This window comes from Orcinus orca, chromosome 10 (genome assembly GCF_937001465.1).
Source record: "Orcinus orca chromosome 10, mOrcOrc1.1, whole genome shotgun sequence".
Classification (NCBI taxonomy): Eukaryota; Metazoa; Chordata; class Mammalia; order Artiodactyla; family Delphinidae; genus Orcinus; species Orcinus orca.
This window is the reverse complement of record NC_064568.1, coordinates 14,536,860-14,554,572: the sequence shown is the minus strand read 5'-3', so window position 1 is coordinate 14,554,572 and position 17,713 is coordinate 14,536,860. Positions and strand designations below refer to the sequence as shown.

General features: G+C 35.5%; 1 protein-coding gene across 1 annotated transcript in view; it reads left to right on the top strand.

The window, feature by feature from the left end:
* Window positions 1–17,713, top strand: part of CNTN6 (contactin 6) — a 232,805-nt gene that overhangs the window by 154,493 nt on the left and 60,599 nt on the right. Inside the window, 4 exon segments of the mRNA XM_049715559.1 lie at window positions 4,713–4,897; window positions 7,879–8,015; window positions 9,536–9,665; window positions 11,589–11,739. Of these exon segments, the coding sequence (XP_049571516.1) occupies window positions 4,713–4,897; window positions 7,879–8,015; window positions 9,536–9,665; window positions 11,589–11,739 (603 nt within the window).

Sequence of the window (17,713 nt, the reverse complement as noted above, 5' to 3'; positions counted from 1 at the left end):
TAGTATTCTATTATAATAGCTTTGTTATTAATATTAGCACTAGTATTAGTATTATCATTTATACAGAATGTTATCTCTTGGAAAAATTAACTTGCATTTAAAACTAAAGCTCATTACTAAAATAATTTCATCTTTTGTTGATTTTAGTTCTTTCTACCCACTGTCCATTTGGCATGTCTTCAGAAAAGAGAGACGGTGTGAAATCTAAAGCAATTCATTTAGTGTCTTCATAAAAAGTGCCCAGACTAAATGGGAACTTTTCATTAAAATGCACATGTTTTACATGTATTCTCCATGATCCTATATCTCACATTACCAGTGGTAATCAAGAGGTTCATGACATTCATATTTTGTACTGACATAACAAATCTGAAAACAAAATCTCAACGTTTAATTAGTAACTGTGAAATCATATAAAACTGCTTGATTTTTCTCCCATTAGAAATTTTGTTAACATGAAATATAGCCACGAAATGCACTTGATAAGACTTTTGATTAAAAAGTTTAAATGTCTGAGTGACTGTTTTTTGATAGTTTAGTTGCTCTGAGAATTCTAAAATATCTAGAGTATAAAATATGATATCCTGAAGGAATCTACCATATCATACAATTTGATCACACAGATAGAAAATAACATAGCTAGGATTTGAACCCAGGCATTCAGACACTATTTGTAAAGTCTTTTTTTGGACGAAAGCAGCAGGAAAATTACTCAAAAAGGCATTACAAAAAGAGACTGTATTGACTAATGGAAATGTTCAAGGAGATTTTTTTTAAAATTTTTTTGTGCATCAAGCATGACTTAATCTAGACATGTAAAGAATTCCAAGTTTCCTTCTTTTGTGTCAACTTTGACTTTCAGAGACACTTTCTCCATGTGGTGGAAAAGTGCTGCCTAGAAGCTCCAAGCTATATCCCACTATCTGAGGAAACCCTAGGAACAAAAGATCCTCTCTTTAATAACTCCTCCAAAAGCAGTCCCAGAACTGAGTCTAGTTGTCTCTGAGTGGGTTGTCTTAGTTTCCAGAGTTGACCAACTATGGTGGCCACGGTACACTAGCTTCTAATGGCAAGACCTGAATCTTGTGCTCAGTCCTGCAGCTAGAGGTATAGTCCTCCCAATTCAAATCAGATGGACTAAAGACAGTAAGCACTGGGTTTTCTAAGGAAAATCAAAATGCACACACAAAAACCAACACATGTCCACTGCAGACTGAGAATACAGAGGTCTAATTCTTATACCTTTCTTCAAAATTGAAAGTTACGTTAGAAGCCAGTTCACTGAATTTTATAAGCTTCTCAATAGTTGAGTGGTTTATGAGAGAAGATATATCACTCCAAACATAATTGAGGTATGAAAAACAAGATCTAGAGGATGTTCTTTAAGTGAGAAACTTATGTCTCACTTCAGCCTCATGTTTCTTTCACATTTCTTGCCTTCTAGTGTAATTTTGACCCTATAGAGCATTGTTCTGAAAATATAAACCACACTCATGGTTTTTCACAAGGATTCTACTGCTCAGTTTTTGGTCTTATAGGCCATTAATGTTCACTTCCACAGAATATCATTTTTATATGTCTAGTGGCTATATAGAAGTACCATATTGAGAAGTACTTACAGTTGGTATTATAATCAAAGTGGAAAATGATTAGAGCATATTGGGGGTTCTAATAAACTGGTTTGCCAAGAAGTAGATCTTGAAAGGATATTTTTTTTAAAGTGACTTTTTAGAAGAGTTTTTATGAAGAACACATCAGGGAATGGACAAGCCCACTTGGGAAAAAAGAGTAGCCAGGCAGAGTATAATATCATGCAAAGTTCCACAGAAGATATATTTGCCTCAGTCTTGTACAGGGGTTCTAGAAAGAGTGCAGGTCACACCTAGAGGTATTCCACCATCAGGGGCAGGGGAGCTGGAGTATTTACGCCTCATTTAGTCAGTTATTGGTTGAGAGTTGCCCCAGGGAGTAGGTAAATTCCTTACTGTTTTCAGCTCTTTTTTTGTGAAGGAAAAGTTAGCTACAGCAGCTTAAGGGTAGTTGACAGCAAAATGATGCATGTACTAACTGTTGAGGGTGAAAGCACATCAGGATTTGGGGTGCTAAGGGATAAGAAAGAAAACGGGTGAAGCACTGACATTATCTGCTGCACTACTTCTGTTGGAAAGGTATGTCTATATAGGATACATCATTTTATCCTTCAAGGGAAAAATGCTTGTCCAGAGACTCCAGTGTCCTCACTGATGTCCTCACTGAGTTCTTTTGGAGGGAAAGGTCAGAATAATTGGGATTGGTGGGACTTGTTCTTTTTACCCCCACTTAACTGGGCCACTTAAGATGGTGATTCACTTTTACAAAACCACAAAAATTGAAAGCTATCAGAGGATGATTTTACAGTAGCTGTGATGTCTGTTTTGTCTTGTAAGCACATAGATTCTGAGACAAAGAAATCTGGAAATAAATCCCAGCTGTGCCACTTTCACTTACAGAAAGAGAAAATGAAATTATATTTACACATTATACACATAGTGCTTGGCACACAGTCTGTGGTTAATAAACCGTAGCTCTTCATTGTGATATTATTATAGTTATTATTATTAAATGTCAAACCATTAAATTTCTGGTTCAGAGATTTAGATATTTAGTTAGGTTAAAAATGGACTTCTGTCTTCATAGTTAAAATAAAGAACAATTATATAACAATGGGAAAATAGTCTTTACTGAATTTTTTTTTTGTCTGAATGTTTTAGGTTAAAATGTTTTTTAGTTGAATATTTTGCATGTATTTGTCATAAACCTCAGAGATACACTATCATAAAAAGACAACAAAGGATCATGAATTCAGATAAATATCAGAGCCTCTATTTATAATATTTTTCTCTTTGTAAATTAATTTTCTTAGAATTTTTCTATTACATGGGTAATACATGCTCATTGTAGGAAGATAATGGAAAAATTGAGATAAGCAGAAAAAAGGAGAATAAAAGGCATTCATATTCTCACCACCTATAGCTACTAACTTTTCATGTTCACGTACACGTTACATGTATTTTTAAAAATTGGATAATACTGCCCCAGACTTGGTGAAGCTCTTTCTCTGTGAGTAAACTTTCTTCTAGAACTTTATTTTTATCCTTAGTTTGGTATTTCATAAAATGAATGAATAAGAAAACCAGTTATCTGGGTTAATTGTTGGCAAGAATATGCCATTTTACTAAAATATCAACCTAAAGTTGTGGCAAGTGGCAAAGCTTTTTAAAAAGACAAAAACAAAACTTATCATAATACATAATGATGTTGTGTTTAACAAAATTCAAGTTGTATCTGTCACTATATGCTAATTCTGAGAAAAACAGATGAATCAAACATTGATTGGGGAGTATGTTTCCTGTGAAATATGTGTGAGCACATGTATGACTTTCTGCATGATGTATATCTTTGATTTGCACAGCAGGATCATCATTGTTTGCAATAAAAAATTCCTGAGCCTTCATCAGTTTCCCTGCTTTAATTGAAGTCTCTACTCAGTCATCACCACCAATTTTCTGCAGTTGTTACTGCTCAGACTCAGTAGATCTTCATTTGTCAACCACTTTGTATGTGACTGAATGGTTCTCCTACACCAGTTTCATGGACTTGAAAAAAATTCTGCATCGTCTACAAAGTTTTCTAATTTAGCTTTGCAAAATGATTTACTATTATTATTATTATTTGAAATACGTTTAGAACAGAAATATTTAAAGCACCTGAAAATCCATAAGGGAATGAAGAATTACTTGAAAGTAAGAAAGGAAAGATGATAGTGTGAATAGATTGGGGATTGATTTTACAAATGATTGGTTTAGGGAAGATTTTCTGGTTATAACTTTATAAGCTACATTTCTTTATATTCTATCTGTACAAGTGAGGCCTTCCTCACCATGGTATTTTTGCTGTTTTAAAAGATAATTGTATTAGACTAAACGTATTAGATTTAAGACCTTAAGCTAAATTCCTATAAATACAGGAATTCTTTACAAATTCTTTCTGAAAAGAGACAGAGTACAATGTAAAGTTATCTTTTATGTCATTTTAAGTTTGAGTGTAAATAAGTACATTCTTTTGAGGATCATAGATTCTGTGCTCCCAATTCATCTGGGTCTGTTATATAATACTGATCCCCTTTGATAATTTAGCTCACCCATCACATATGTCTTCAGTTACATATTAGTACCAGTTTAGCTATAGAGGAATCTGTATTTTTGTCTTAGAATCTGTAAATAGAGAGAGCTTGCCTCCTCTTAAAAGTCACATCCTCACAAAGAATTTCCTGACCACCGTATTTAAAGTGATATAATCTTGCTATTATCTCTGCACCTTATTTCCTTTGTTTCAGTTATTGCAATTTACAAATATATTTGTTTTTCATAATTTGTTTATTGCCTGTTTCCCCACTGGTCTGTGAGCAACATGAGGGCAGAAAACATGTTTAGTTCAGTCATCAGTTTATTCCCTGATCCTAATACTGTGACTTGCACATGACAGGCTCTTAATAAAGTGTTATAAATCGCTGGATGAGTGAATGGCAAATGACTGCATGATGTGAAAACTAGTCACAATATAATATATTGATTTATTTTTTTCCTTGAGAGTTATCCTTAAGGAATTCTTATTTTATCCTGCTGTCATAAAGACTGAACCATCTTCTATTCTAATGAGGTATAACTGTTTAGTCCAGTCCCTGATATTAGTTGGAGGAGGTTGGATGGAAGCCCGTTGCCTGGGAAAGTCAAGTACAGCAAATCCCAAGCTATCCTTGAAATCCCAAATTTTCAACAGGAAGATGAAGGCGTCTATGAGTGCATTGCAAGTAACCTTCGAGGAAGAAATCTTGCAAAAGGTCAACTCATTTTCTATGGTGAGCTAATGAATTTCAAAAAGTATATGAAATAATTGGTCATATCCTTCATAGTAAATAGTGAACGTCTTTAGCATGTTGTGGAAAAGTGTCATAGGAGAAATAGAGAAGACACATTTCCAGGAAAGGATGCTTATTAATACAATGATTAGCAGATGGGAATGACCATTTTTAAAATATGGCTTTAATTTCAGCATAGTATGCTAATAAATAATAGCATGCTATTGTTTATTATAATTGCCTTGGAAATATCAGCAATGTTATGTAAAAGCCATAGACGTTTATAACACAAAGTAGAATGGAATTCAATATATTTCCCTTAAAACATTCAGCAACAGCCTATGAAAACCTTAATTATTATCCCAAGTAGAACTTAACAAAAGAAGGAGAAAATGACAGGAGAAACATAATACTTAATGGTAGTTTTCAGTATTTGTTTATATTTCCAATAATTGTCTACTCATATGTAGGTAATAGAAAAAAAAACTCATTACTTCATTTAAAAAATATATTTGCCTCAATTATCAGAATCTCTCATGGACTTAAGAGAGATGGTGAAAGCATATATTTTCTGAAAGTTGCCTTTATGTCTTCTTTCATCCAGGCCAAAATACACACTTGCATGAAATTCACTTTTTCTTTTTTTTTGATGTGAAAAAAACATAAAATATACCTCATAATTATCAAAATGTTTGTTGCTTTTAAAATATTATTAACTTCTTCGCTAAATTTAATACATCTGTACTAGGGGACTTTTAAAAACTGTATTTATACATGGCCAAAAGTCATCTTCTATGTGACATGTTTCTATGTGACACATTTATAATCAATAATAAAGTAATCAGAGGAAAAATATCCATCTATATTGTGTCCTTATAACCTCCAAAATAAGTTTATAAAATATTTTCATTATAAAAAACGGAACACATTTAGAGGAGTTAAGTGAGTTACATAACCATTGATGGGGGAAAAAATAAATCTAAAACCCAAGCCCATATGGTAGACTTGAAATCCTAAGCTTTGTTTTTTTATGTAGTTCCTACTTAGTTGAAGATTTAAAACTTTGTTCTTCAGAATCCTAAGCAACCAAAGAATGTACACATTAAATAAATAAATATGGTTTAAAGTTACAGTTATTGCACTAAGCAACAAACCATATATATCTCAAACTCCTGTAAGCTATGTGGATTTTATATGACCATGCATTTCTTCTTCCAGGTCAAACATATGTTAGGGCAATTTCTGAACAATTACCTACAGATTATACATTTTAAAAATAATAAATAGAAACATGAATCAATTTCACCCATACACTCAGTTCTTCTAAGGGTTGCCTTCATTTATCCCTCAAGGTTGTGAAAAACATGTTGTGTAACTGGAAGTTGCCCTGATTTCCACAGGAGGTAATCTAGGCTTACTTTTCACCACAGTGGGACATCATGATTTCTTCCTCTCCTCCCTGAAGGATGTTCTATCTTTGTGGAAGCGGAAGTTACAGTGGAAACACCCTGAAAGTCAGATATACTTGTGCATCATTTCAAAGACTCTCAGTTCCACTTTCTCCAACTACTGCTGCAGTGACCAGCTCAGCACCGTGGTTTGCAGGTGTAGCCTGACAGAGTCTTACCGCAGGTGCCACAGAAGGCCATCTTGTTCCCTGCTCCAGTTTTCTTTGGCCCCTTCAAGAACCTACTCAGCACTTAAGCACACACAACCTGGATGTCCTAATAGTTAACACCTGCACTGCCCTTGAATAACTGTGAAAAAGAGCCAATGAATAAATGCTTCCTCCTCCTTTCCTGGGTATGCAGTTATAGACATTCCTTATACATTCACAGAGTCCGTGCTGGTGGTCAACTCAATAACTCATCCTTGCATTAACTCTTTCCTTCCCTGTTGACTCTTCCTTTTCCTGACACCTTACCCTTGGCCAGCACTTCCAAATAAACAAACTGAACACAAGCCCTTGACTTTGGCTCTGCTCTCAGAGTAAAACGATAGGTTTCTCTTTTCTAACTATGTCTTCTTGAGCAGGTTACCTAACACCCATACAACAAAATCCTCTATAAAAGTTTGGAGGAAGAATTGAGTACAACACATGTAAAACACCTAGCTGGTAATAGATTGAGATTCCAAAGGAAGGCTCCTCCACTCCAACATATCTAGAATAGATCTAAACAAAGGAGAGGGATTAAATTGCAAATCCAGAAATTTTCCTATCATCATTATAGAAGAAATATTAATTTTAAAGCATTTAACTTATACACCCCTGTTTCCATGAATGTTAGAAAGGATAATACTACCTTACACTTAAATAACATTTCAACATCAATTATACCAGTTGCTTTTTGCTTCAGAACTATGTAGATTAGTTCTCAGATTAGAAAATAAGGTTTGGAAAATTCATGCCTAGGATCAAAGTTAGATGCTTAACCTATATACAACTCCAAAAGTTCTCATTCCCTGTCAAGAATTTTATGTAGGGAAAAAAAACACTGGATTATAACCGTACTAAAATGTGATGAGGCTGATATTTGATTTACACTTCAAACTACTGAATTGTAATTATATCGGGTATAGATACAATTATTTTACTTAGCTTAATCCAAATGTAACCAATGGCCTTTTGCCCACAGAGGGTTCAGATTTGATATACATTTTCTAACTTGACCTATATACTAATAGTTAACATAGAATTATTCTCTAGCCTTGTTCCCACAACTCTCAAGTTGTTATACAGGTGCAGCAAAATGACAAAAGGCAAACATAAATCTTACGCAAAACGTCCACTGATATTTACAACAGGGTTTCTCTTATCCCACTTTGGGGGTCCGGCATTTCTCTTCCCTCAAATCATGTGTGTACAGTACTACCAGACCCAGTTAGCCTTGTCCTTCTGATTTCTACAGTCCTTGGAATGTAAAATAATGTCTTGGATAACTGACTTGCTAAATAGCTGCTGTTGTTTCTTTTCGAAACAGCCCCTCCAGAATGGGAACAAAAAATCCAAAATACATACCTGTCCATCTATGACAGCTTGTTTTGGGAATGCAAAGCTAGTGGAAAGCCAAACCCTTGGTACACATGGTTAAAGAATGGTGAACGCCTCAATCCAGAGGTAAGCAACTGTGCTGATATTAAACATTCACCTACTCTGCTAGGGAAATTTTGTTACTAACAGAAACTATGTTTCTGGAATGTTTAGTAGGTGCCAGGAAATACAGTATAATCTTTATATACCCTAATTTATTTAATCCTTAAATTTATTTAATCCTCACATAGCTATTAATATTATCATCATTTTTCAAATGAGAAAACTAAGGGTAGAGAACACAACTTGCACAAGGTCACACATTACTCAGTGATGGATCCGTATTCAGATGATATCATCATCCTCATCCTCATCATCCTCCTCCTCCTCCTCCTCATCATCATCAACAACATCCACTGAACTCTCATATGAGCCAGGCCCTGTGTTAAGTATTTTCCATGCATTATATTATCGTATCCTCATGACAATTTTATGAGAGAGATATGATTATTATTTCTATAAATGAAAAAAAATTGGTGTCAGAGGGCTTAAGTCCATTTGTCCAAGGTCACACCACAGCTAGTAAATGTTAGAATTAGTATTCTAAGCATAATCTGATTCCAGAACCCAAGCTCTTAATCATTACCCAGTATCTTGGTTTTATGAAAGCTAATGGCCGTCTCTAAACTTAGGGAAGTAGAGAGCTGAGGCAGTTATCCACAATTTTCAATCTAAAGCACACCTTATCCTACAATATACAGAAAATGAGACAAGGTTATTTTTCCCATCAAATTATCCAAATAATTGTGTTAATTCTCCACTCTACTTTGCACTTATAGGCACAGTTAGAGATAAAAGGAACATCTGTTGTTTAGAATCTGAATGGAACACTGTTCTTTGTTTCGGCTTTACTGAAATTTAATTCCTGAATCCCTATTGCATGTAACATTCCCTGTTTCCTCCGGCCTACTTTTGTTATCTTTAGAGGATGGTAATAGGTACCCTGAAATATTTAAAGTTATATTTGCACTATTAAACTATTTCATTCTATACACTCAAAATTATATTTCTATACTCCAAATGGGACTGTGTAACAGATTTTGGCTATTTAAACATACTTTACAGTCAACTGCAGAAAAGAAGAATTTAGCTCCTTCAACTTATGTACTGAATTAGAAAATTATCAAGTCATCATATTTTAAGTCTTTTTGAGACATTATGATGGAAATCCAAGGAAATTTGCTAATCACTCTATCCATGTCTAACATTATTGTCAAACCATGTTTTCTGGAAAACTGGAATGGTAGAGTATTCCAAATTATTTTATATACCGTATAACAGAAAGGTAACATACCTTCAATGCAAAGAATGCCAATATTCAAAAAAATAAGGTCACATAAAATATACTAACCACTAAAATTATACTAAGAACACTTCCATTTTCTTAAACTCCAGAAAGCTTCTCAGGACCTTGAAGTATACTAACCTCATTTTCATAAGCAACAGTTCTCATACACCAAAGTATCATAGCTCATAGATATGCATAAATGATAAGAGAATACCTACGTTAACACACTAGCATCTTTATGTGACTTTTCTTTTATTAGGAAAGAATTCAAATAGAAAATGGGACACTTATCATAACTATGCTGAATGTGTCAGATTCTGGTATCTACCAATGTGCTGCAGAAAACAAATATCAGATAATTTATGCAAATGCAGAATTGAGAGTATTAGGTAAGTCATTCATTTATAGCCAAAAAATTCAAACTGACATTTTAGCAAGCTATGATTATATGTAATATGAATCCAATTTTTCTGTAAATTAGAAATTGCTTTTCCTTGAAATAATGAAAAATGTCTAAATTAGCTTCTAAAAAAATGTGAAGTGAGAATTATTATTCTGCTAGGGCAACATATTAGGGCTTGGAGGAGCCCACTACTGGGTTCATCCAAACCAGAAGTGGCTCCTCCAAAGCTGATCCCAGCATGAGGTTTTGAATACAACCCCAAAAGCATCTATTAGGAATGTTTCCAGCTGCAAATAAGAAAATAAGAAATGGAAACCTCAATTTATAGAGACTTAAACAACAATTTATTTTATCTCAGTAATAACTTCAGGGGTGGTAGCTGAGCAATGGCACTGTGACTTGATGACGTTATTCTTTAAACTCTTTCCTCATGCTTGTAGCCTCCTGGTTCCAGGATGACTGCTGTAGCTACAGAAATCAAGTCCACACTCAAAGCAGAAGAAGACAGGTGGACAGTCTTTTTCATTAGTAAAGGAAAAATTTCTGAGCCCTTACAGCAGACTCCTTTTATGTCATTAGCTAGAACCCGGTCACGTGACCACTGAGACCTCAAGAGAAGCTGGGAAAATAAGACTTTATAGTGGAAAATGTTGAGATAGAAGTGGTTTGCAGATGATATTCTGGGACAGTCAACCAGTGGTGTCTGTCAGGATAAATGACTCATTGATATCTTTCATTCTAAGGCTTTCTTAGTGGTATAAAGACAGGAGATGAAAGAGAGGAGGAATTAAGCAAAAAGACAGTTTCAGGAGCATATGGGTGATGGACATTGATTCATTTGCTTATTCATTCAGTCAGCATTTATTGAATATTTGTTGTGTACTAAGCACCTAAAACATAATTATCAAAATTAAAGTGATCTTTACCTTCATAGAACCTGTAGTTTCACAGAGAAAAAAGGCTAAATTTTAAAATGTCATGATTATTACAGTGAAGAATTGAATAGGTGTTATCAGTTGAACATAACCTAAATTGAGAACATTCTCTTTAAGCTGAGATCAGAAGAAAAAGCATGCACAAGTCAGTGGAAGGACAGAGAAGCCATACTCAAAACGCCCAGAAGCAAGAGAACATGGCATATCTGAAAGAACTTCAGTTCACGTAGACTTTAGGCTAAGAATGGGGATTGGACACATAGGTTCCCACAAGAATGGAGCTGGGAAGACTTGGATGCACCCAGACAGTCTAATTATTTATCACCCTCATGAACTGGTATTTGTTGAAACTGACAAAGATTAGTTTTTGGTTTTTTTTAAGTTTCTACTCAGCCTGCCTGCTTCAACAGAAGGCAGACTATTTATTTCCATTTTGCTAGTTAAAGGCATGCCTGAAGAAATCTAAAATAATGATGATGTACTTCTGATTTACTTCAAAGGTATTTCATTGTCATATATGTATATTCACATTTAGGATTATTATCTTGGCTAGAACAGATTTAGTAATTTCCCTAATCAGGGTTAAAATTCCATCTTCTGTTCTTATGGAACCATCTTCACCCTCTTCATTATAAATATTATTAAGAATGTGACTTTTTGTAACTTGCTTCCTCCCTCACTCCAGCTTGCTTTTGTTATTACAATGACCAGCATCAAAACAAAAATAAATTACATTTACTGAACCCATACTTTGTTCCAGGCACTATTTATCCTTCTTTATTGAATGTTATCTCATTCAAGACCTAGACTAACTTTCTGAGGTAATATCTACTGTCATCTTCATTTTACAAATGGAAACTGACTCCAAAATGCCAAATCCATAACTAGCCCAAAAAAACCTTGAGCAAAGTAGCTTGAAAAAAGTTTTGTTTATAGATATTAGTAATTTAACAATTTTGTAATTTTGTTTTTAGCCTCAGCTCCTGATTTCTCCAAAAATCCCATTAAAAAAAATTCAGTTGTTCAAGTTGGTGGGGATATTGTGATCGAATGCAAACCGAATGCTTTCCCTAGGGCCGCCATCTCCTGGAAAAGAGGAATGGAGATCCTGAGACAAAGCAAAAGGTAAACAAATCTCTTTTGTTTTAATATTTTAAATATTTTGTAATATAATATCTTCCAGATTTTTAGGGTTTACTAGATCTTCCAAAATTCCCTCCCGTATTACTCCCTCCCAACTTACAACTACATATGCGGAGATACTAAACATTTTCACATGATCGTAAAAACAAAAGGATCTTTCAAGGCTACGAGCTGTTTGTATAATTTGACTGCAATATTTTCAGTGCATGCACTTGTAACAGATATATTTTAAAAAATCCTTTAACACCTTTTTCTATATTCAGTTTGAAGGCTTTTTCCTGACCCAGCCTGCTAAGAAATCATTGAGAAGAGCATTATACAAAGGAGGCACTCATACTCACACACCTGGCATTGCGGTTTTTAAATAGTCACACAGGTGTTCAACCCAGGACAAAATGAATTCACCACATGAAAAAAATGTAGAGAGGTTCCTGTAGAGAAAGAAGAGAGGTTTCCTTCTACTATGGATGTGGTTGAGAAATCCCTGATTGGCACTGGCATGTTTTCTGGGAGAGTTTTGACAGCCCCAAAACAGGTGTTTTTCTCTACTCATAATACATTTCAGTCCACTGTGCTGTAGAACCTTGTATACCCAGAGTTGACTTGACTACAGTTGTAGCTCTAATTTAGTGACCCATGTGTGTTTCTATGTGATCAAATACACAATGGGCTACTACTATGAATTAGCTGTTGTGCTGAAGATATGAAAATGGTTCAATGGGCACTTCTTCAGCATCATACGTGTCACAAACTCATATACATACCAGGCAGGTAACATAAATAATGAAACAGGCCAAGTGAAAGAAAAGACAACTATAGTGTGATGAAAAAATGGCTATCTGTCGATCTTGGAAGACTGTGAAGGACTGGAGAGCGAGTTCTACACCTAAAACAGGCAGTCATAAACTCCGAATTCAGTCAAACGTCGTTTTACGGGAAGAACCTCTAACGTTTCAGGAAAAGCTAGAAATCTGATTTTTGGCACTGAAAATTCTGAGCCAGAAAAAATGTCCATAGGCGGGTTGCAGGGACACCATTTTGTCATTTCTGATCTCAGATTGCATATGTGGTCAGGAAGAGAGAAAAGGAAGTTAAAACAAGCAAATAAACAGTGTTAATTGTGTAGAGTGTTCTCACCGTTATATCTGCTGCCTTGCAGACCCTCTCCTGACATGGCGAGATATATAAGAGAAAGCCCCTTCAAAGGCACTCTTTCTTTTCTTACTGTTTTCTGTCTCCAGGGGCCTCTACAGCCCCGGACTGAAGCTTTTCCCAGGAGAGGGATTCTGTCAAATGTATCCTTGTACGTCCTGTGCCTTGGCACAGAACCCAAACTCAATAAATGTCTGCAGAATGAATGAACATGTCCAAAAGGATGAATATGTAAGGCATTACCAGCTTTAGAGAAAGACTATTCTGGGAGGAAATGCCTCAAGACATAAGAACAGATAATTCAAAACTAAGGTGAAAAGAAAGGTGAAAGGAAAACTGGTGCCCTGCCCCAGCTGGGCTCCTTCCTCAGGTAGACTACCTGGGAAACTGCTGCAAGCACTCCCAACAGATCTGGATGTGGATCTTCTTTAAATGTTTTCTCTTTCATTCCTAAATCCTAATCAAGGTTTAAATATACTGCTGTAGAACAGGAAAACTCCAGAGATCCCATAGGCTCAAACACAGGCTCTGTACTGAGGGTTCGGAAAGATCGATTAGCTCTGCTTCATTTACTAAAGTGACTGTAAGTTTTCACCTAAAGAGCCAGAATGACTACTGTTTACCTTCTATAACCTTTAAAGACCCAAATGCAAGGCATGTTGGGAAGAGAAAGAAAAGGAAAAAGATTTAGATGGAGGTAAGAAAATGGGAGAGAGAGAGAGAGAGAGAGAGAGAGAGAAAAGAAAAGCTTTGTAGGGTACAAGGGAAACTGCTTTTTAAAACAGCTTTTCAGATTTTTGTTTTATTTGTTTTGCTCCATATAGGATGAATTTGGGATCTTTTTAGCCTCCAAACAGTCACTAATAGTTATATCAGATTCAGCATCGTCTCACTGGGGTTAAAGGAATGGCCCACATGATTTTTATTTACAGATTCTTCTTTCATAATTCCATTCACTCATTGCTTTAGAATTCCATTACAGGTTTCAGCAAAAGAAAACAAATAAAATTATCTCCTGAATATGCATCCTAAAAAGTTGGGAAAAAAAGTCGAGCCCCAGCAGAGTACAGTAATTACAGATGTATATCTCTGCCAGGTATAGCTGACCTTAAGCAGTAATTTGCAAAGGTCACACATAGCCAGCTCTGTGACTTTGTGTTTCTGCATGTTTCCTATCCTGCCCCCTCTTCTATTGTTTTCTGAGACAACTGGTTTCATTAAGAGTTGACTCCATGCAGCTTATTGGGAAATGCAGCACCCATGCTTCTATTTGTGTTGACTTGATGGCTTTTTTGTAGTCTTATCATGGTGATTTACAAACAGGCTGAAGGTAAAAATTAGAGCAGTGATTAAAAAAAAAGGAAAGAAGGAAGGAAGGAAAGAAGAAAGGAAGGAAGGAATGGAGGAAGGGAGGAAGGGAAGGAGGGAAGGAGGGAAAGGGCATAACGGTTTACTGTGGAGGTTGTATGTACAATGAAGACATAGCCCAGCCTCTATTCTATCCTAATTACACCATAACTTAGAGTAAGTCCCATGTCTTTGATAGGCTTCTATATCAAAGATGGATTAGAAGCATTTCATCTTCCTAAAAGAGAACATAGAGCCAAGTAGTCTCTCCAAGCCCATTCAAGCCTAAGGTTGATTATTTCTTCTATAGCTTTGATATGAGCGATTAGAAGGGAACTGACTCTTTTCTCCATGATCTTTTCTCCTTCTCAAGTCAGTGTTGCCAGGACAGATCCCAAATTCTAGCAAAGTAACTGCATTCAGCTTGCAAATAGCTACCACACTGGAAGAACACTTTGGGGAGGAGATTATTAAGAGTACGTAATGCCACAAAATAGTTCTTCTAACATTTGCAATATATGAATAGAAGTTATTTGACTTAGAGTTTGTGTATACATTTTTACACTGTATGTGCACACACACGCACGTGTGTGTGTGTGTGTGTGTGTGTGTGTGTGTGTGTGTACCATAGGGGAAGCCATAATTTCCGAAACTAATGAAATTAATTACCCTAGGAGACAGAGGCCTAGTCCATTGTCCAAATTTTATAGAGCCAGATCCTAATCTCAAACACAGAACACTGAGTCTTAGTACACAGATTTTAATGCCACATCAGCCTGAATATTTTATCTAAATAGCAAAACAAATGTAATTCCTATCCTTTCATACTCTGTTAAACCACGATACAACTGTATACACAGGAAGATTAAAAGAATCAGGTACAGAAAACAGTTTAAATGATTCCAAGTAGGAACAGTTTTTAGTTCTTGACCTTGGAAATATCTACATGGGGAAATGTACGTTTTTAGTCTGTTATAAAACTTCTATACCATCCTGTCTACTTTGAAATTTCATTGTTGCTACACTTGCTTTCAATAAAGTGTAACTATCTAGAGATGGTTGAAAGGACTCTAAAGAAGCCTATTCAAAGTAATCTTACTGTATGCCCTACTTATAAAAATGGTGGCAATATATATTTTTTGACAATTTCTTCCAGTCTTACAAGAATCAGACAGCGTATATCACATAGCTAATGCAAAGCTTAGAATTGATGCCAAATCTGCCATCTCTGTTTCCAGATCTTTTCCTCTCTGCAAATAATGCAGAACATACTCAAACTCTTTATTTTCTGAAAGCTATTGTCACGTGGTTTTACCAAATTTCATGTGTTGATAATTCAGATCAAGCAACATTTCTGAATATGGTGTTTCTTATTGGCCTGTGTGTCACAAAGTTTTGACTATTTTAAGAGTTACATCTTTACAAGTGTCTATATTTGTGGCTGGCTGTCAGAAGAGAAAAAGTTTTACTCCAACTAAAAATAGGCAGATGGCATTACAGAGCCCTAAGGCTGCCTGGTTTCCTGCCAGGAATCTATAGTCATACTCCATCTACCTCTTTCTTTTTGGAGTTACCAGTCATTTAGAAACAGCACCTAAACTGAAGAGAAGCAATGGTGGTATGTTCCTGTGGAAGAAACTGGGATGTATTATAGAGTCCCTTGCTGGGAATCAGAAAACCAGGATTCTAGTCTCAGTTCTGTCATTGACGAGTGGCCTGAGTTTGGGTAAAATCACTAGCCTACTGTTTTTTTCATTGAGGTCACTGTTTCCTGGACTTATTTAAGATGAAATAATATGAAAACAACTTTCAGAAATACTAAGCATGCTACCCATGCAATGACTGCCAGAACAGAGATTATATGTTAGAAATCAATGCAAAACATTAGCCTGGCAGGTTGAAATTGCAGATTCTATCATACTCATACTCATAGTTTTATACATGTTTTAGCGATTTGTTCAGGTGACCAAGTGATTGAGCCAAACATGGTGATTGCTGTGAATTGTCAAAACAGCTAAAATGATCTGTTTACATGGATTCAGAGGTTACAGAGGGCCCTGGCATCTAGATTTAAGCATCCCGAGAGTACTAGGCACCACTCATTAACTCACCATTATGGGCCCAGCACCCAGAACAAACCTGGAACATAACAGATGTCCAATGAATATTTTCTACTTTGCTAAATCAATGAAAGTTAAAATTTACTTTGTTTTGTGTCTACCTGAATTAAGAGATTTTGCAGTTAAACCAAAAACATATTTAATAATTAACAGACCAATGATGTGTTCATTCATTCATTCTGTAAAGATCTGATGAGCAAAAATTATACCCCAAATACTATACTAGGTTCTGTAGGTAATTTTTAAGTAGCCAACTACATGATACATAATATGCCTTCATAAGAAAGTGTTTTGTTTTTAAGTTATTTGGAGTCAAAGATCTGAGTTCTGGTATGAACTCTACTTCTCACTAAGTTGATAACTTCTGGCAAGTCCTTTAACTTCAATGGTTCTCAGTTGATTTGTTTGAAAAATAGAGAAAATAATACTTGTCTCACCCTTGGAGTTGTATGAGACTCAAATGACATAGCATGTGTGAAAATGATGGGTGATCTGTATACACTCTGTTACCATTGGGTGCATTTACTGCTGTTATCCTAACCTTTATGCAAATCCAAGTTACACATTCTTACCTCCACCAGCCAAGGGAAAAACCACAGACTTCACCACAGGAAGTCAAGATGAATACAGATTAAGCTTATCTGTGCAAGGCATTCTGAGGCAACTGAAGGAATCAATTCCACATCTGCTAAATTTGATTAATCGCTTCTTTTTTGCCTTGTGGATCCACTTAGCAAGTGAACTGACAGAAATCAAAGGCCTAGATTTATCTCCTTATACCCAGTGACTGCTAGCTACCTGTTCAGGGGTCACCTCATGAATTTAATAGAAAACGCAGGAAATGTGAACCTGCTGGGAAGACAGCTCAAAACGTCCTCTGAAGGGCAGCATTCAGTAAGACGCCTAAATCACCTGAGATCTTGTCCGAGTGGGAACACAAGCTCTGAACAACAAAAACAAAGAGATGGACAGACTTTTTTTCCTATTATTGAAAGAATAATAATTGAATTAATAGGTAACCCATCACATTGCTTCTTCACTTCCCTAAAAAAATCCACCACACTTCTCCGTCATTTCATAAAATGAAGTAAAATAAAATCCAGCTATATGTTAGACTAATTGTCATTAATAATTAAAATAACCATTTTAAGCACCTCCATATGACAGGCAGTATACCAGGCTTTTCATATATCTCAAAAAACTAAAGCACACTTTTTTCATATTTAGATACATTTCTGAAGGACATAGTTGCCACAGAGCATACGGTTATGTTTGTACCACTTTTACCCTGGTAATCTCAAAGAGCTGAATACAAACTACACTTTGAAATTCACAGA